The sequence below is a fragment of the Sorex araneus genome, chromosome X (genome assembly GCF_027595985.1).
Source record: "Sorex araneus isolate mSorAra2 chromosome X, mSorAra2.pri, whole genome shotgun sequence".
NCBI lineage: Eukaryota > Metazoa > Chordata > Mammalia > Eulipotyphla > Soricidae > Sorex > Sorex araneus.
Genome location: NC_073313.1, coordinates 331,586,110 through 331,606,389, shown reverse-complemented (window position 1 = coordinate 331,606,389; position 20,280 = coordinate 331,586,110). Strand labels below are relative to the sequence as shown.

Sequence of the window (20,280 nt, the reverse complement as noted above, 5' to 3'; positions counted from 1 at the left end):
TCGAGAAGTCTGGGAGGTTTAATTTCATCTGGATCTCTCCCAAGGATGTTCAGGGTTCAGGTGGTATCCTATTACCATAACCCATAGAATCTTAGCATCAATTTATAAGAAACACCATGTGGCCTCCCCTGGAACTGACGCCTGCATTGTTTTCTAAGATTTTTCTGTTATTTGATTGTTTGATTGATTGCTGAAGCTCTCAGAAGCTTCTTCAAGAGACACATTCAAAAGGGGCCCTCCTAAAAGGAAACCCCATAGGAGAGGACCTCTTCTCCACTCCTTACCGAGTGCAGACTTTGAGCTGTGAGCACATGTGGATAGGAGCAACCGTAACTGAGTGAGTGCAGTGCAGGCAGGATGCCTCTGAGCGAGGCAGGAAACTTTATTGGTTTAACCCACGGGGAAAAAGCATACCCTGTTTTCCAGGTTACAAAGCTGGATCTGGGGGTAAAAGGCAAAAATGGAGGACTAAAATGAGCAGCTTCGCAACAGAACAGGGGTTCTGGGCACTGATTTTGGGTCAGTGGCCTCGTCCAGGTGGGTCTTTTCTCCCTGGAGATTCAGAGTCCAGGGACCTCACCACAGATGGAGATTCCCATAAAGGACAGAAGGTGAAGCTCGAAACAGGAATCAGGGTCAATCACCAGGGCAGAACCTATGAGAGGAAAGAGGATCATTTCACAAAGATCACTTAACCTAAGTAATCACTAAGATCCTGAAGTTAAATGGTATGTTATGAACTGGACTGAATTACCCGTAGTGCTTTGCACAGTTTTTCTAGAGCTGCAGGACTGTAGGTCTGAAGTGGACAATGTCCCATTAGCTGCCATAGAGGACACATACCCTCTTGATTTCTTTCTTTTTTTTTCTATTTTGGTCCTTGAACCTTACCCAGGGGCGCTCAGGGGTTACTCCTGGCTCTGCATTTGGAGGTCATTCCTAGTGGCGTTCGGGACACCATATGTGGTGCCAGGGCCAAACCTGGATCAGTCATATGCAAGTCAAGTGCCCTACCCATTATACTGTATCTCCAGCCCTTATTTCTCTATTGATATTAAAAAAAATTTTTTTAGACTTTGGGCAAGGATCTCTCAAGCTCTACCCAGGAGCCACTACAGGTGATACTCAGCCGATTGGGCCAGATGAGTCAGTGCTAAGGCACAAGGATGCAGCACTGTTGGACTGTCAGTTCTGGAGATTGAATCAGGGTCCCTTCAGGGTGACCCTGGTGGTTCTCAGGGTTGGGGCATGCAGTCTTTGGGTGAACCAGGGTTCTCGGCACGTAAGATTCTTGACTCACACTGACTTTGATTCACCTGTCTAGTGCCTCAAGTTCAGTCCTTCCTGTTCTCTCGCAGGGGCCTCCTGTTAGAAGGAGCCTTCTGTTCATTGTACTCACTTCCCTTGGTAGTCCTCAGCCTTTTTCTGATTGAGGCTGCCTTCCTATCTGTTTCTTTCCCGTCATTTCCCTCTTCTACCAGTTGGCGACCCCTGTCCCCATCCCCTGTTCCAGTGTTATGCCATCCCTTCCCAAATTACATGGATTTCACCTCTGACCCTCACAATAGTTTGGAGAGCCACAGAGGGTTGTATGGCCCTGAATGAGAGACACTGACTTATGCTAACATGCAAGTAATGGTTGAAAATCTGAAGGCAAAGGATTCCTGGCTTTATTAGGATTAGCAGGCATATTTTGTAGTCTTAGCTGGCAGTTATATAAGCCCGTCACCACTGGTCATTCCAGTTCCATGTCCCAATTTTTGGCCACTTTTTGCCAATATTTCTTGACATATTCCCTTCCCAGAGCAGCACTAATTCTTAGGGTCCTGTTGTCAGACCTTAGTGCAGCTTGAGAAAGAGGAGTGGGGAGGAGCTGGAGGCAATAGACTTCTAATGCTAAGTGGTAGTAGGTCAAGCACTGTGCTGGGGTGTAGAAGCCTTGGAGCCAGGTGAGGGACCCACTGTTGTCAAGTCCTACCACTGAGGTCTCATCCTTGAACTTCTAGAAAGGCTCCCTCCATCAATTCTGTTCTGATCCAGAAATCATCTCTGTCACAGAGGGGGCAATATATCCCTGGCCACATTTTTTTTTTTTATCTCCAATGGCAAATAAAAGAAACAGATTTGAACACTCATTAGAATTTGCCAATGACCTAGAAATCATGTCGCTCTTGTTGACTCACTCTGATCTTGGATTTCTGGTTAAGTTATTTACACACCTTCTTTGTGCTGGTGGGCAAAGTAGGTGGGGACCTCTCGGCACAGGTCCTTGATGGCCATTCCATACTGGGCTAGGTTCTTGACCCGGGTGGGCAACACAGTGTAGGTCAAGCCGCGAGTGGAGGGATAATGCTTTTTAGTCTGGAAGAAGGGGCATTTTAGAATGGTGAGCTAGCACAGAAAGGTGGAGTCAGAGCATAAAGGAGGAATAAATGAGAATTATGATTCATGGTTTCTGGCCTATAAGAGAGGTAAACTCGGAGAGTGTATGCTGGTGATTAAAGTTTTAGAAACTATTGAACTCAAGTGTGCCCCTGTTTGGGATCTCTAACAGCAATATCTGCTCTGACTACCTGGTGGCACTATTACTCCAGAAAAAAAAATAACAAAAACCTGTGTTTAGACCTGCGTGTCCTGCTCCTCCACTAGTACTTCGCTCAACTTTTCAGCCATGCTAACCTTTAATGCTTTTCTCTATTTTCTCTGTCAACTATTACATATGAAAATATAGGATAGCATTTAAATGGTTACACTTATGATATAGTTTTACTTGTTATACATCAGACTGAAGTTCTTCTGCTCTTGAAAGGCAAAAAAAATTGCTGAATTTATTTTTATTATTTTGTTTTTTGTTTTTTTTTTGTTTTTTGGTTACACCGGCAATGCACAGGGGTTACTCCTGGATCTGTACTCAGGAATTACTCCTGGCAGTGCTCAGGGGACCATATGGGATGCTGGGAATTGAACCCAGGACAGCTGCATGCAAGGCAAACACCCTACCCGCTGTGCTATTGCTCCAGCCTCAACATTGCCTAATTTTGATGAGCAGAAGTCCACCCATACTGGTACTGAACTTAAAGTGTGATGTTTTTCCTAAACCAGTGACCTTCCAGTCATAAATATCACTGCTGTCCACTGTGGTAAGCAGGTGACAGCTGCATGCAGTGACTAGCACAGGATTTCCTGTCAATTTTCATGTTATTTGACTACTCTGTTTTTCAAGAGGAGAAGAGAAGGAGAGGTTCAGTCGTCTGGGGCCTTTTCTCAACTGTGAAAAATATGTGCATCTGTACTTGGGGGTTGAACTGTGAAAGAAAGTCTTGGAGATGCGGATGCTCCATCTGCTCATTCAAATATTCTATCCAGTGATTTATGGTACACTAGCATGTAGCTTAAAATTTTTTGAGAGGACATAAGAATTATGTTTTTGCAGGGAATTTTCATTGATGCAATCATGAGTTTCCTTAAATGGGCCATTGACTGTCCTTGGGTCTGTTGCATTCTGGTTGGATTTCACAACTAAGTTCTGTGTGTACAGTGTGGACCTAGGAAGTTAAGGTGAAAAGTTGGAAAATATCAAACTAGGAGGAGATTACAATGGTCTCACATACCTGCTGGTCCAGGGCCTTCCTAATGTCATCCAGAGTTGGAAAAACATCTTGGTCCATCTTGGCCAGGACACAGGCCATCTTGTTAAACAGTTTAGTCACCAGGAGGGCCTTAAAGTGCAGGGCAGAGCCGTGTCATTCATTCAGTACCAGTATGGGTGGACTTCTGCTCACATCCAGCACTGCATCGAGCTGTTCTTAGACTGTGAGATGAAGAACTGGGCCAGAGGCAGTGCTGGGTGCCAGAGCAAAGGGTACCAGCAAGCCCTGCAATGCAGACAGAATCCTGCTGTCCCCAAGAGGCCATGGCATTCACTGACCACTCTGCAGACATGAGAAGAACCCCCAGGCCACTCTATCATCAACTAAGGGATGAGCAGGTCAGGAAGGCTAAGGGAGAACCCTGGGAATCAAGTCTATAAGCTCTCCTCTGTCACATAGCTATCTCAGTCCTCAGTTATATGGTGACTTTCTGCTCCCCCACCAGTGGAAGATAAATAATAGCTTTCCTGTGAGAATGAAAGATGAAATGAGTTTGTTGGTACATGTGAAAGTGTCCTGTACATTCCAGTGCTCTGCAGACACATCGCGTGACTTGGGTCAGGGACTCTCAGGGACTCTCAATTTCTGTTCTTGCCGAGGGTCTGCCCCAGGCTGATCATTTGGCTTCTCTCAGTGTGGGAGCAGAGTGGTCCTCTCTGAGCCCATTGCCCTTTGGTTTGAGTAGCTCTGACTCCTTTTGCTCGATAAAGGACTCTGTAAATTTTAAAGTGGGGTGTCAGGCCACATTCTACAGTACTCAAGGACTATTCCTGGCTCTGTGCTCAAAAGTGGTCCCTGATGATGCTAGGGACTTAAACCAGGGTTGGCTGGATATAGAAGCACCTTAATCTGCATTGCTCCACCTACTCTGTGGATTGTTTTTAAAAAGAAAATTTTCTATGGGGCAAAACAGAGATGGAAACCACTAAACTCTACAGTACAGCAAGAGATGGGGGACAGATTAGTGACCAGGGAGTAAATGGCATTGGGAAAGAGAGACAGGAGTGGAAGAGAGAGAGAGAGAGAGAGAGCGCCTGTGTTTGAGGGGGTCATTCCTGGGATGCCCAGTGAGTGAGCAGGAGGGACCTTTTAGGTGGCAAAGGCTAGAGGGCAAAGGATCTGAGCAAGATCTATGAGATTTAACTTCACTTAATCCCCTCGAAATTCTTGCAGGCAGGAAAAGTAGCTATTGATGGTGTTTTGCAGATGATGAAACTGAGGCACATAAAAGCTGCGGGATGTCTCTGGTTGCAGTGCCTGGTTTGGTGGGAGGGAGGGGAGGGAATGAGGACAGAAAACAGATGAAGGGCACAGGCAATAGGTTCTCAGTCCTGCCTCTTTATCCTGAGTTTTAGAAGTCAGGCAAGTTGAGGTCAGGTTTCTAAAAATGAAGAATCATTCTTTGGCAATAAATGGGTTGATATAAGATCAAAACTGAACCACTTCTAGAGTACATAGCATTTAATGGAAATAGGGCTTCTGTAAATGAATAGGGCTTCTGTAAATGAATAGGGATTTTGTAAATAAATAGGGATTCTGTAAAGTTCAGAGGCCTTCTGGGGTCATGAAAGGTCAAGTCCTCACAGGAACACAGAAGAATCAGGCTTCCTGTAGACCAGAGACAATCCTCCTCAGTCACTGGCTAATAAAGAAGTCCTGCAGCCGCAGGGTAGCTGGCCCTTACCTAGAGATAGGAATTCCCATGAAGAGCCTAAAGCTAGGGAAGGAGACAGGGTCCTCTTCTCTCTGCAAAGCATAGGCTAAAGTTTGGAGCAGACAGGCTTTCTGTGGCATTGCAATGAGTGTGTTCCACATCTTACATTCTTGTAGTCCAAGATTCCATCCCATTCACTCAAAACATTGTTGTCTCTGATGCTGACTATACCTCGCAAGGCATTGACATGGATGCTCTGGGTCCCAACTGACCCATCCAGAGGATGGCTGCTCTCACTGGAATTCTGCAGGAAACCAAGCAATAATGAGAGTTCCAAAAAGTCCAAAAAGTCTAGAGAGTTCCCACTAAGGGTGTGTGGGTGTGTGTGTGTGTGTGTGTGTGTGTGTGTGTGTGTGTGTGTGTTTTGCCAGGGATCAAAGCCAGGGCCTCACACCTGCCAGGCATGTGTTCTATCCCTAAGCTCTTCACCCAGTCCTTTGCAGGTTGAAATGAGCACTCTCAGATCTTTTACACTGTGATCATTCCCAGCTATTATTCTCATAGCGGTCTTTCTCTATCTTATTTACCCTCAGCCTCCCACACACTTGTGGTTAGTTCCAACCGTTGACCAGTCTCCCTAACCCCTGTTTACCCTGGCCCTGGATATTATTCTTCTACTATGTATATATTTTTATATACCACAAACAAATGCAGTTATTCTATATCTGTCTCTTTCCGTCTGACTCATTTCACTCAGAACAAAACTGTCCATGTCCATCCATTAATCATGAACTGCTTTGTAATGCTCTAAAAATATAATTTAAAAAAAATTTTAAAGTTAAGAAAAAGAAAATGAGGTGTTGCAAGTGAAGCAGCAACAGAGATACATCCAATAAGATTTCTTTTTTAAAAACCAAGTTGACTAATTTATCGGTGGCTAAATGTTTAGAGAAACTGCAAAACACAGACTTCTCTATTAATTCTGTATACATTAACAGTCAATAGAATTGGGACATCTAGAGTCTGTATATGGGTATAGAATGCATACATGGGTCCAGGAGGGATTTTTTTTGGAGGGGCGGCTGTATTAGAAAAAAAATTTCTAAATAAATTATTACAATAAAAGGTAAATTCAGAAAAAAAAAGAAGAGCACCCATCAAATGTTTGAGAGAGGTTTCTCTTCCCTATCACCTTTAAAATTTATCTGCTATAGGAGAGCTAGGAAGGGTGTGGCCTCCCACCCTACTCACCATCAGAGCAAGCGACGGTGTCATCAGGAAGACCACAAGGATGGCAGATACAGCCTGAAATGGAAATGGTTATCAGTGTACCTTGCCCTCTGAACCTCGCGAGAGTACAAAACTGAGAATGCAAAAGAACACCAGGCCTGGAGCCTTCTTGAAAGCATCTGCAGCTTTCATGGGTGCTCTTTGGGTTCAATGAGCATCTGGAAAGCAGAACTTGGGGTGTGAAGCAAAACTTTATCATTTACTCAGGGGTATGATTTTGTTTTATACCCACTGAAAATTCTATTATATAGAATTAACTATTAGCAAGGGGCAGGGATGGGTGGAAATGATTCAGTGGTAAGGGCGTATGCCTGACAAGTGTTAGGTCCTGGGTTTTGGGTTTTGTCCCCAATTCTGCCCCCCATATCCATCCCCCTCCATCCCCCACGCATGAAACAACTTCACCACTTGGTCTGAGCAGAGGCAAGGACTGTCTTAGGTCAAAATCATAAAAAGAAGTGATATTCGGGTTCTCAGACTGCCATTTTGAACCTCTGGCTCTCCTTCCAACTACTGGGGACCTCTACCTCATCCCCTTAGATCTGGCATTTTCCTGTTCTCCTATTTTCCTTTCCTCTAGATTCTTCTACCTTTCCTGAAATCACACACTACACCTTATTTGATATTGATTTTACTCAATATTTATTATATTTACTCAATAGTTATCTCAAATGTTACTAGTTCTTGATGTATTTTCAGTAAATTGCTTCTTCTTGATGTATTTCTCATGGCTTGCCTTGTTTTTTGTATGGGACTTTAGGCATCAGAGACTAAGTGAAAGAGAATCCAGGGGATCAAAGTAAGACAGAATACAAAGTATAATAGTACAGCTTTCCCTACATGTTATAGTTTATTATCTAGTCTATTTAAGGCTCACCTAGCTCAAATATACTTAGAACATAACTGAAATTGATAGGAAATTCCTCTCGCCCCCATCCCCACAATATTTTGTGCAATATTCCACATAAAATTATGCCATAAACTAATGTAAATTACCTGAGAGACATATTCAAGGAAGAAAGCAGGTACTCTATGAACAATAATTAATGTGATGAGGTTATTCAATAGAGAGGAGAGGTACATATAGAAATGTTGTTCTACTTTGAGAGTTAATAGTAGCTGTATACTAGGAGTGGACTGGAGTGATAACACAGTGGGTAGGGCATTTGCCTGCTCGAGCAAATTGATGAACAATGGGATGACAGTGCTACAGTTCTATACTAGGAGTATCTGAAACCTAAAAATAAGTGGAAATCTTTAAGACAAATATAGGAGAGAGAACATTAAAATACAAACATCTACTCCTCAAACAATTCTAGTTTACTTCGTACAGGGGGGCGGGTTACTCAGGGAATCCAGAGCAATACTCAAGGTGCCCAGGAATAAGTCCAGGTGATACCCCATCATGGAGCTCGATGGTTCAATAACTAGCATTGAGGGCACAGCAATGTTCAGGTCCAATGGTGCTGGAGAGTACTACAATCAGGGATCTTCAAGACTACACCCAACTATTCTCTAGGGCCAGTATAACAGCAGGGAGTGAGCATGGGTCCCATGCATACAGAGCATGCATATTTAGCCCCTGTGCCATCTCCCTGGCCTGAACCAAGAAGTTTTGACCTTTTGTGAAACTAATTTCTAGTTAGTTTCTATTTAATAAAAATAATTATTATTTCTTTTGGGAAAGACATTTATTCAGATACTTCCAAAAAAGATATTTTCTGACAAGTTGATTTGCTTGACTTTCCCCAAACTTATATTAAATTAAATATTATATTAAATATTAAGTTCTGTTTGAGTTAAATTTGATGAATTCATGAGTGGAAATAGAATAACAGCTCCCTGACCATTTTGACTCTGAAAACATAACCACCTATGTTTGAAATCAGAAAATATACTTACAAGGTGCATCATTTTGCTGCTCTCTCAGACTCCATGCATCTGCATGCATAATAGAGTTTTCTATGTAGCATTTATTTTCTAATTCTGGTATATATAGCCCTCCTCTTCCTAACCGTTGCCATCATAAGGGACTTTAGGGTAGTTAGCCATATCAAAAGGTGAAACAGACAAGTTTATGCAAACACATTTATCACTTGCCTTAAGCTACTTTTAAATATTTTCCCTTTACTCTAAAACTTACACTTGTTCCAAGCAAACATGGCAAGTGAACAAGTCTTTGTGGGTTGGCGTATCTGAGTTTAATAACTAAGGTAAGAATTGCAAACAATCAAACCTGCAAAATAGTCCTGATATAAAATCAAAGTGTTCTCTGTTTCTGCTAATAAGTTCCAAATAAAATTCTTCACTGACAGTTGAGGCAGTTGAGAAAAAACTTACAAAAAGCCAAAAAAAGATGAATGGAAACTTCAGGATTTATTGAAAAGCAATATTGGTGGCTCTTCTTCCAAGTCAGAATCACATGGTTGTCCTGCAGTGCCTCTTCTCACCCCTCGAGCTTGACCTCATTTTATGTCTTCAAGCATCCACCTCTGGTTGACTTTCCCAGCATTCTGTGTCCATTTTCATGCCCATTTCATGGTTTGCCTCTCTCTCTCCCAGCATTCATTTCAGGTTGCATTTTCAATAAAGGAGCATTTGGCACTCCTGAGACTAAGGACACAGCTTGGTATGTGATGAGCAGCTGTACTTAGAGCTTACTCCTGGATCTAGGTGCAATGGTCATTCCTGGAGATGCTTGCAGGATCAAAAGCAGTGCCAGGGATTGGATAAGAGTTAGTCATAGCAAGGCCTTACCTCTTATATTCTCTTACAAACCCCTAATTCAGGTATTTTCATTCATCCATTCATCCCTTATGTTTTTCCCTCAAGCCCTTGACTGGTAATGGCCTTTTTACCTGGATGAAATTATAAAAAACCCCAACCAAACGGTTGTTTACTTGGAAATAACACTGTGTGTTCATGAGCTTGGACTGTGGAACAATCAAAGAGGGGAAAGATCAATACTGCAGTCTTTATAGTGCTCTCTGGATATTTTCAACAGAGATGTGAAGTAGATATGTTTTAGAAACTACCAGTCACCCAGGGCTCAGATAATCTTATTCATATCTCTATTCCTCTGAGTATTTGAAAACACCAGTATGTGACAAAAACAGTGCATGCATTCTGTGGTTATTGACTGAGTAGGTAAAATATAGTAAAAGAAAGACTTTCATTATTTTGTACACTGATAGCTTGCTTTCCAATACCATTCATTTAGTAGATGACTCTTTTCTTCATTGTGTATTCTGGCTTCCTTTTCCAGAATTTGTTGACTATGGATTTATATGCCTAGACTTTCAATTGTGTTCTAATGGTCTAATTTTTATGCCAATACTGCACTGTTTTGGTTACTATAGCAATAAATGCACCTAGAAATAACAGTGTTATGTCTCCAGCTTTGCTCTTCTTTCTCAGGATTGCCTTAGCTATTTGGGGTCAAAGGCCTATAAGACTTAAACTGTAAAACTACTAGAAGAAAATACAGTGAATTTTTTTGGAAACTAGTCTTTGCAAGGACTTATTGGATAAAACACCAAAAGTACAGGTAAAAAATGCTAAATTAAGTGGGACTAAGAATTCTGTACAGCAAAGAAACAATCAACAAATTGAAAAGACAATATTTGAAATGGGAGGAAATAGTTATACACCATATAACTGAGCAGTAATCTTTAATATATGTAAATACCTTGTGAAAGTCAATATTTAAAAAGTCAACAATCCAATTCAATTAAAAAGTGGGCAAAAATCTGAACAGGTATCTTTTCCAAAGTAAACACACAAGTGGCCAATAGAGATAGAAAAAGATGTTCAACATCACAAAGTACTAAGGAAATGAAAACCAAATCCTCTCTGCAATATCACTTTGCACTGGTTAGGGTTTCAAAGGCAGCTGTGTAACAAAAGCAGAAACATCAGGTGATCCACATTGAGTTTCCAAGCACAGACCCAATCAGCAAAAGAAAGGATGCTCAGATAGAGGTGCAAACAAATGGGAGTCTGGAGTCAGAGTTGTGAGAACAAGCCATTAATGAACCAAGACCAAAAAGCCTTGGAACAAAAGTCCAAGCCAGGGCTCAGATAATCATATTCATATCTCTATTACTCTGAGTACTTGCATCTGGCATGAGAGAGATTGCAAGTATGCATTTAACTCCAACCCTCTTCCATTATTCTCTTGGACAACTAGGTCCTGTAATCACACTCTTCAGCTTATAGGACTCTCTAGTAAGTAAAGGCACAATAATAAGATGGCTTTACTCATGTATCCATGTTATTATTACATGAAGTTATTTTTAATCACCATGTTGAGTGTTTGTATAAATACTGATAGGCACATTTGCCAATCAAGAGTTATTTAGCCACATATTCAAAGCCACATTTATCGCAAATACCAAAAGCCATGTGCACAAAGGAGTAATCAATATTTTCAAACCATAAAGTATCTATCACTAAGGAATAAACAATGGCCAAAAAAATTGGAAATCATATATTTGTATTTATTTATTTTTAATTAAAAATGTTTAAAATTTGAATCACAGTGAGATACATAGTTACAAAGTTGTTCGTGATTGGGTTTCAGTTATATAATGCTCCAACACCCATTTCATCACCAGTGTACATTTTCCACCCCCAATGTCCCTAGTTTCCCGCCTCACTCCCCTGCCTTACCCTTAGCCCTTGCCCCCCCCCCCACCTCCCACCTCTATGGCAGGGACTTTTCTTCTTCTTTTTAAAAAAAATTTTTATTAGAGAATTACTGTGATGTACAATTACAAACTTATGAACGTTTGTGTTTGCATTTTACTCATACAGTGATTGTTTACCCATCCCTCCACCAGGCACTTTTCTTCTTTATCTCTCTCTGTCTCTCTCTGTCTCTCTGTCTCTCTCTCTCTCTCTCTCTCTCTCTCTCTCTCGGGCATTATGGTTTACTATACAGATACTGGAAGGTGGAAGGTTAGCATATATATCCCTTTACCTATTTTCAACACTCAGTTCTTGCCAAGACTAATCATTTAAAAAAAATCTTTTATCTTTTTAAACCTTACATTCTCTCATTTTCCAATCCATTCCACAAATTCTTTCAGTCCTGATACTTTATTTCTCAAAAGTCAGCCAAGGACTTGCATAATTTAGCCTTCTCTAAACCACATTAAAATGTCTTCCAGTTCTTTCCAACTTTGGTCAAACTCTTGCAACCCGGTTCTCCCCCATTATGGGTTTTATGGAGTATATTACAGTCTACCAGGTCATTAAATTGTACATTTATGTCAATAAGACTATAAATTATTAAGGTTAGAGGCTTGATTTTGTTTTCTGTTTGCATCTCTTAGTATTGAATATCTGAAACAACTCCACTCACAGAGTAAGAACTCAAACTCAGTCTATTAAGCCCTGATATGATGCTGTTCCCCTCTGTGTCTCCTGGATTACTTAGTCTGACAGATAGTGTAATCTCAGGAAATATTTGCTGAATTTAGTGGCAAAATATGGAGTAAGTTATTTAATAATATATTAAAATAAGAAGGCAATGCTCATTAAAATTCAAAAAGATTGTGTGCTATCAGGAAAAATGCCCCTTTAGATAAATTCAGATTTCAAGTGCACCATAAAGGTGGTAGATAGACACCATTAGTATTTTTTGCCCCTGGTCTTGAGAGTGGAGTAGAAAAATATAAAAAGAGAAGGGAAAGCCAGGTACCTCCCCAGTCGTTTGCCTTCTATCTTGCATCCTGGAACCTCTGGCAGGAGCAAGACTCTTTTGCCCGGATCCCTTGTCCTGCTTAGTGTTTGCTGAACACTCCTTGATTTCCCTATAATCTATTTTCCACCTGCTCTCCACCAGAAACTTCCTTTTCCTTGATTGACTTTTAAAAACCTAGTCCTGAAATCAGATTTCGGCATGCCTCCCTCTAACAGTTCCAATATTTAATTCAGTTTTCCAACTTTGCAAGATTTATGGACTTCATAACTGAAGTATTATTATTTTTTAAATAAGCAAAAAGCTTTGCTCATGCTCTGTGTACTTGTATTTATTCCCTATCCTGAAGTTCATAAAGAATTTAGATTAATAATCACTCATGTGATTTTGCACCAAAAATCGACTTTCTTTGCATATATTTGTTTGCTTGGCTGATGTAATAGGTTCTTCTTTCTGTGGACTCTAAAACACAGTGGGTCTCGTCTGCCTTGTCCTTGTGCCACATGTTTTGTATTTATGCACTGAATTGTGATTATATTCATTTGTTGTCCAAGGATGTTTTTAAGGCCCTCCACCCTTCACTGCCCTGTTCTCTGGGACTCTTTGGATCAGTCACATCACAACTCTCCTTCCTCCAGACATTCTGGGACCCAGAATATGCTTTCCTTAAGGAAGCATGCTCTTGCCTCTCTCTCTTCTGCTTATCTCTTCCCTTTCTGCCTCAGTTTTCCTAAATGGTGTATCCATCATTTCTTTGTCTTCTCTGGACCCAAGTCCTAAATATTTTCTCCAGAGCAGATGCCACTGCAATTCCTGAGCAGGTACAACTTTGTACCAAACATTTTCTTGTATCTTATTGTTCTATACCTCCTGAGCTACATATTTTTTTAATTTTATTTCACTGAATCACTGTGAGATATAGTTACAAGATTTCATGTTTATGTTACAATCACACACTGATCAAACACCCATCCCTCCACCAGTGCACATTCCCCACTACCAATCTCCCCAGTATACCCCCACTTTCCCACCCTTCCCTTTCCTCCATGGCACACAATTTCCCCCATACTCTCTACTTTTGGGCATTATGGTTTGCAATACAGATACTGAGAGGTTATCATGTTTGGCCCTTTATCTACTTACAGCACACATCTCTCATGCCAACTGATCCCTTCAACCCTCATTTTCTTAGTGATCCCTTCTCTATTTCAGCTACTTTCTCCCCCAGCTCATGGCATGCTTCCAACTATGGAGCAATCTTCCTGACCCTTGTGTCTACTGTTCTTGGGTGTCAGTCTCATGTTATGTTATTTTATACTCCACAAATGAGAGCAATCCTTCTATATCTGTCCCTCTCTTTCTGACTCATTTCACTTAGCATGATACACTCCATGTTTATGCACTTATAAGCAAATTTCATGACTTCATCTCTCCAAACAGCTGCATAGTATTCCATCGTATAGATGTACCAAACTTTCTTTAACCAGTCGTCTGTTCTTGGGCATTCAGATTGTTTCCAGATTTTGGCTATTATGAACAGTGCTGAAATGAACATATGGGTACATATGTCATTTCTACTGTGCTTTTTTGCACCCTCGGGATATATTCCCAGAAGTGATATTGTGGTGTCATATGGAAGCTCAATTTCTAGTTTTTGAAGGAATGTCCATATTGTTTTCCAGAGAGGCTGGACCAGTCGGAATTCCCACCAACAGTGAAAGAACGTCCCTTTCTCTCCACACCTGCACCAGCACTGGTTGCTTTTGTTCTTTTGAATGTGTGCCAGTCTCTGTGGTGTGAGATGATATCTCATTGTTGTTTTGATTTGCATGTCCCTGATGACTAGCAATGTGGAGCATTTTTTCATGTGCCTTTTGGCCATTTGTGTTTCTTTTTCATGGAGAGCTACTTATTTCAATGCCTGCTCAATGCACAATTCTTTGATTGCCCCAATTTTCCACTGAAATTCATTCCAGGTCAATTGCCAGCTAGGTTCCCCCAAGAGCCCTATCTTGTTAGGCAGCTGACATCATCTTTTACCAAATTAATTTTTACAACAGAGCTTTTATTTAAGCCTACTTGCTTATCTAGGCCCATAATCTGTGAGCACATATAAACTTTTCCCCCCAGGAAGAAAAATATACCTTTTATCAAATTTTCAAAAGCCATTCATCAAAAAGAAAGCTTGAGAGACTGCTTCAAAGATCTTTTCCCGGGGCTGGAGAGATAGCACAGTGGGTACGGCATTTGCCTTGCACGCAGCCGACCCGAGCTCAATTCCCAGCATCTCATATGGTCACCCAAGCACTGCCAGGAGTAATTCCTGAGTGCATGAGCCAGGAGTAACCCCTGTGCATCGCCAGGTGTGAACCCCCCCCCAAAAAAAAGATCTTTTCCCCACTGAAAATATTAATTTTCTTTAGTGTATTTTCTCAGCTCCTAGTTTATTTCCCCTGGGAAAACTTCAGAAAGCAAGGAATAGGAAGGAATGTTGATTTTATATGGAAAAACATTTAAGGAGAGGTCGAGATAAGGTAGTTTAACTCATTTCACAATTGGGGAAATTGGCATCTAGCAAAAGAAAGGGAATACTGAGGTCTGACACAGAATCAGAAAAAGAGCTGGCCCTATGTGTACAAGCTGTGGACCCTGCAATGCCCTTCATGAGGAAGGCTTCTCCCAAACCCCTCCAAGAATATCACACCTAGAGCCTTGAACTAGATATGTAGAATAGCAAACCAAAGACTGCAAAAGACCAGCTTACTCTGGGCAACAGGAGTCAGGCTCTTAACTTTTCAGGATTTCACTCTGCTTCCCCTTAGTTTGCCTGAGTCAGGGTCCCAGGGACAGGCTCTCACCCACACTCCCATCTTCAGATGGCCCAGCTTGTGTCCCTAAATGCAACTCCAACAGGACAGGGGTGGAGTATGGACTTCTGCAGACTTATTCTCTTCTCATCTTCAGACCTCTATCCTGACACTGACAATCTCTGCAGGAAGGAAAGAAAGACAGTGCTGAAGAGCTGACATGTCTAGTCTTGGATTCTAAAAATGCCTTGATCCTCATGCTCAGAAGATGAGAAAGGAGAGAGGCAGGATGGGAGGAAGAAAGAGAGAGATGCAGATAGGGAAAGAGAAGAGGAAAAAATAGGGACAGGACTGGCAGGGAGAGGAGAGAGAGAAAGGAGTAGAGGAAGAGGAAAGGAGGAGAGAGTGAGAAAGAAAAGAGACAGAAGGGAGAGAGGAGGGGAAAGAAGAGAGAAAGAGTAAGAAGAAGAGATAACAAAAAATTAGATATTGAATTCCCATTTGACCCAGCAATACCACTGCTGGGAATATATCCCAGAGAGGCAAAAAAGTACAATCGAAACAACATCTGCACATGTATGTTCATCGCAGCACTGTTTACAATAGCCAGAATCTGGAAAAAACCCGAATGCCCCAGAACGGATGACTGGTTGAGGAAACTTTGGTACATCTATACAATGGAATACTATGCAGCTGTTAGAAAAAAGGAGGTCAAGAATTTTGTAGTTAAGTGGATGGGCATGAAAAGTTTCATGCTGAGTGAAATGAGTCAGAAAGAGAGAGACAGACATAGAAAGATTGCACTCATCTATGGTATATAGAATAACAGAGTGGGAGACTAACACCCAAGAACTGTAGAAATAAGTACCAGGAGGTTGACTCCATGGCTTCGAGGCTGGCCTCACGTTCCGGGGAAAGGTCAACTCAGAGAAGCGATCACCAACTACATTGCAGTCGAAGGCCATGTGGGGGAAGGGAGTTGCGGGCTGAATGAGGGCTAGAGACTGAGCACAGCGGCCACTCAACACCTTTATTGCAAACCACAACAGCTAATTAGAGAGAGAAAACAGAAAGGAATGCCTTGCCACAGTGGCAGGGTGGGGTGGGGGGGAGATGGGATTGGGGAGGGTGGGAGGGACACTGGGTTTACGGGTGGTGGAGAATGGGCACTGGTGAAGGGATGGGTTCCCAAACTTTGTATGAGGGAAGTATAAGCACAAAAGTGTATAAATCTGTAACTGTACCCTCACGGTGATTCTCTAATTAAAAATAAATAAATTAAAAAAAAAAAGAAGAAGAGATAAGAAGGAGAAAGAGGGAGATGAAAGAGGAGAAAGAGGGAGAAAAGAAAGAGGGAGAGAGGAAAGAGGAAGAGAAGAGGGGGGAGGGGGAAAGAAAAGAGAAAGGAAGGGAGGAGAGAGAAGAGGGAGGAAGAGAGGAGATGGAGAGAAAAAAGGATAGAGAAGGAGGGAGGAGGGGGAGGGAGAGGAGAGAGCGAATGAGAGAGAGGAGGGAGAAATAGAGGATATTAGGTATGGGAAAACTTGAGGTTTTCCAATATATGCCATTTGGCATTGCTGTCATTTGTCTTCATTCAAAAAGAAACTGCTAGAAGAATAGGAGATCAACTTTATTCAGAGCCATTTCTATTCCTTCATTTTCTAGTGTATTCTTTTGTATTGTTCCCCCTAAGGAAAAAGAGTTTAGGGTCTTTTAGATGGAGAGGGCATAAAAGAGAAAAATGGGGTAGGAAATTGTTATGACTTTACTTTAAATATACCCGCTGATTGCCTATGTAAAATATCCTAGCCTATGCTCTTAATATACCCACTGGATTTGATGTGCTTAACTATCTTTAATGTCTCTGTCAATTTACACAATGGCTTACGTATTGGGTGCCAGGGTGGGGGAGTGACACTGTATTGAATAGGGGCCAGTCTGTGAGCTCACTCATCACCATCCTTGGGACCCTAAAGTTTGAGCAGTTCTTGCAAGTTTGTCTCATTTTCTGCCACCGATGCCCCTGGACAAAGGTTCAAAGTGCCATTCTGGACTTGGATTTATTGTGGTAAGTTGCTACCATTGTGCACTTCAGTTTTTATGTTTATATTAAATTTTCCAGAAGAGATATGAATACTGGAAAAAGCACCAAATGAGTCTAGGATCCAGGGTTTTAGTCTCAACTTGGTTTTCCATGTTCCATGCCCATGTGGCTGCCTTCTGCTCTCTGAATGATGAGGATTGTGATGTTTGGCTTTGTCTCTTATGGCTGCAAGAAAATCAGTTCAGGTGTTAATACGTCACGGGAATCAATTTTGCCCATATCCACTTTCCATCCACTCACAAATGATAGGAGAATTATTTTGTAAATATACTTATTTTATTTGAGGTAGAGGATATATGAGGAACTCTTTTGTTGACACTATAAAATGCACAAGCTTTTATATGCTATGCTTGCTTTCTGTGATCTATCACAAGTTGTGGCTTGAACAAGACAAGAGTGAAGATTAACATGCCATTGAAGACTAACTTGCACATGAAATCCTCAAGCATCTGACTAGTATTTCTCTACAAATGACAAATGACCAGCAGATGGATCACTTAACCTCCACAAGTGTGTGCAAAGAATGTTATACTCAAGTCAAAATTTTGGTATAGTTTTATTCATCTATCTAACTTTCAAGAATGAACAAATCAATAATTTGTTGGGAGAAGATCTTGGAAGATCTGACTCATAAAATGATACAATAGCACCAGCAATGCTACTCGATTCTGGGCTCTGAGAGCCATGATCTTGGCAGAGCTGCTACTTCCAAGAAGGGAGAGTTAACGGGTGCACTGGTGAAGGGATGGTGGTTTAATCAGTATTTGACTGTGACTTAAACCTGAAAGCTTTGTATTTTTTTTGTTTTCACCGTGGTTCAATAAAATATTTCTTAAAAAAAAAAAAAAAGAAGGGAGAGTTGGGTGGTAGCAAGGCCTGGAAGGTGTGCTGACATGTAACAACCCGCCAAAAGAAACTTGGGAGACAGAAAAGAAGAAATGAAACTTGTCTAACTTCCCTTACTGTATCCTTGCCTTGCTATAAGAATTAGGTGTCTGATTATCAAGAACAAATGGTTTTATTACTTATGAGAGTTTGCATCAAATAAAATTTGGATTTCTATGAAATTGTTGCTAGGTACCATTTTTCAGCACAATACATGTGCAATTTCTACACATTCTTGAATATGAACTTCAGTTTTCCGCATCCAGGCTCTTAACTTGCAGCATTTCTATACTTCCTCAGGGCTTTCTTCTGCTCTCCACATTTTGCTTTCAAGTTTAAGCTGGGTGGCTGATGCCAGAATTCATTACTACTCCTGTGTAACAGAGAAGGGGCTGTGGAAACTGGTCTTCAAGATGGTGGCCCCCAGTGATCTTTCTGTTCTTGTTTTGGTCCCTCCTGCAAAGGGTTGACTTTGTAACCAACAGAATAGTTTAGAAATGTCATTGTCAAACTTTCTAGGCTAGTTCATGGACATTGTGACTTCTACCCAACTCTCTTGAGGCTCATTCACTCTGGGAAGATCCAGTTCTCTATTGTGAATATGTTCAAGCAGTATTAAGGAGAGGTGGGCATGGAGGCTTCTTATTGATGCAGATGATGCAGGAGCTCTGATGGAAGGTCTCTGTTCATTCATGGTTCCCAGGTTCTTCAATTTTTTCAAGAATGTAAATATTGAGTAATAAAGATGCTCAGACTCAAAGTTGGAAAGTAGAAATGTTTATTGGAAAGTAGAAGAGAAAAAAAGGAGCTGCCCAAGTAGGGAGGAAACTTAGTATAGGACTAAGTTAAAAGTAAGGGGGTTTTGTGTAAGTCCTTTTCTTCTTAATTTTTTTAAAAATGTGAATCAACATCAGATACAGTTACAAGCTTTTATGTTTGAGTTTCAATCATACACCCATCCCTCCACCAGTGCGCATTCTCCACCACCAATATACTCAGTATAACCCACTCTCTTTCCTATCCTCCCCTTGCCCCCATGGCAGACAATTGTATAAGTCTTTTTAAAGGCTCTCTGATCAATTTGCTTTCTGATCAACGACAAATATTACTGAGGATATAAGGAAGTTACAGGTAAAGGTTCTTCTTGTTAGGTGGAAATTGACCCTTTTAGGTGGAAATTAGGATCTTTATAGTTTTTTATCAATTGACAAGTGTTACAGAGGATGTAAGGAAATTACTGGTTGGTCTTTCTAGCCATTTGCCTCAGGCATTGTGGACTCCTGGTGAGCCATAGCTCCAGGGCAGATTTTTATGGTCCTGGGAAATTCCTGGAATATTAAGTCAGGACCTTGGGGATGAAGTATGTTAGGTGGATGAGGGAGAGATGAAAGGAAGCATTTGGCAAGGAACTGTGGCTTCCTCTCTCACTAGCAAGAGGAAACTGAGGCTTCCTCCTTCACTATCAAACTTTGAGGAAGCCATATTCGAAGTGAATCCTCCAGCCCCATTCAACCATGCCTCAGGGGAGACCCTGAGCCAGAGCCAAGCAAATAAACTCTCCTGGATTCCCAGCCTTGAAAACTTGTGCAAAGTACTGTTTATCATGTTTATGTTTACAGTTATTTGGAATGCCATAAGAGAGAGCAAACATTCAGTTTACTAAGTTGAAAATTATACAACATAAAAATAAACCATTTGACATTTAGTTGTGCAGGATGTAGTTGCAAAACTACCACTTAACATCTAGCTTCAAAGTATTTTTATCATACAACTAAGCAGATTTTCCCTAGCTCTTCTGTCCTTAGTCCCCTTAAGACACTGATTTGTTGTCTGTCTCTAAAGAGTGTCTTATTTAGCATATTTCATTTAGATCAAATCATATTGATATATCTGTATCTGAATTTTTTTCACTTAGCTTAATATTCTTTATTCAGGATCATACCATGATTGATTTCATCTGTTCGGAACAGTCCCTTTAAGGAATCCTTGTTTTGCTCCTTCATCTTCCAGGACAAAGATAGAGCTTCTGTTTGGTCCTCTCTGGACATCTTGCTTAGCTCTGATCAGACTTGGCTTTCCCACTGGGATGAATTCTGTTAACTGGTGTTAGTGGTCTGAAGGCAGTGAAAATAGTCAGGGGAGAGAGGAGCAGTGAGTCTCTGGATGAAAGACAGGGAGCAATGAGG

General features: G+C 41.2%; 1 protein-coding gene across 1 annotated transcript; it reads right to left on the bottom strand.

The window, feature by feature from the left end:
- Nucleotides 1-560: 560 nt before the first annotated feature.
- On the bottom strand, nt 561-18,788 carry LOC101555732 (gastrokine-3-like). Its single transcript, XM_055121333.1, has 6 exons — nt 18,642-18,788; nt 6,556-6,609; nt 5,471-5,608; nt 3,612-3,719; nt 2,220-2,361; nt 561-655 (listed from the first exon to the last, which is right to left on the bottom strand). Exons 1-6 carry the CDS (start codon nt 18,786-18,788, stop codon nt 561-563), a joined length of 684 nt encoding a protein of 227 aa, XP_054977308.1.
- Between the last annotated feature and the right edge of the window lie 1,492 nt (nt 18,789-20,280).

Coding starts and splice junctions, on each gene's coding strand:
- LOC101555732 (XM_055121333.1), bottom strand. CDS start 18,788: ATGAATGAACAGAGACCTTCCATCAGAGCTCCTGCATCATCTGCATCA. Junction 3,720..5,470: donor GAATCTTGGACTACAAGAAT/GTAAGATGTGGA, acceptor CTGCACTTTAAG/GCCCTCCTGGTGACTAAACT. Junction 2,362..3,611: donor GGAAGGCCCTGGACCAGCAG/GTATGTGAGACC, acceptor CCCTTCTTCCAG/ACTAAAAAGCATTATCCCTC.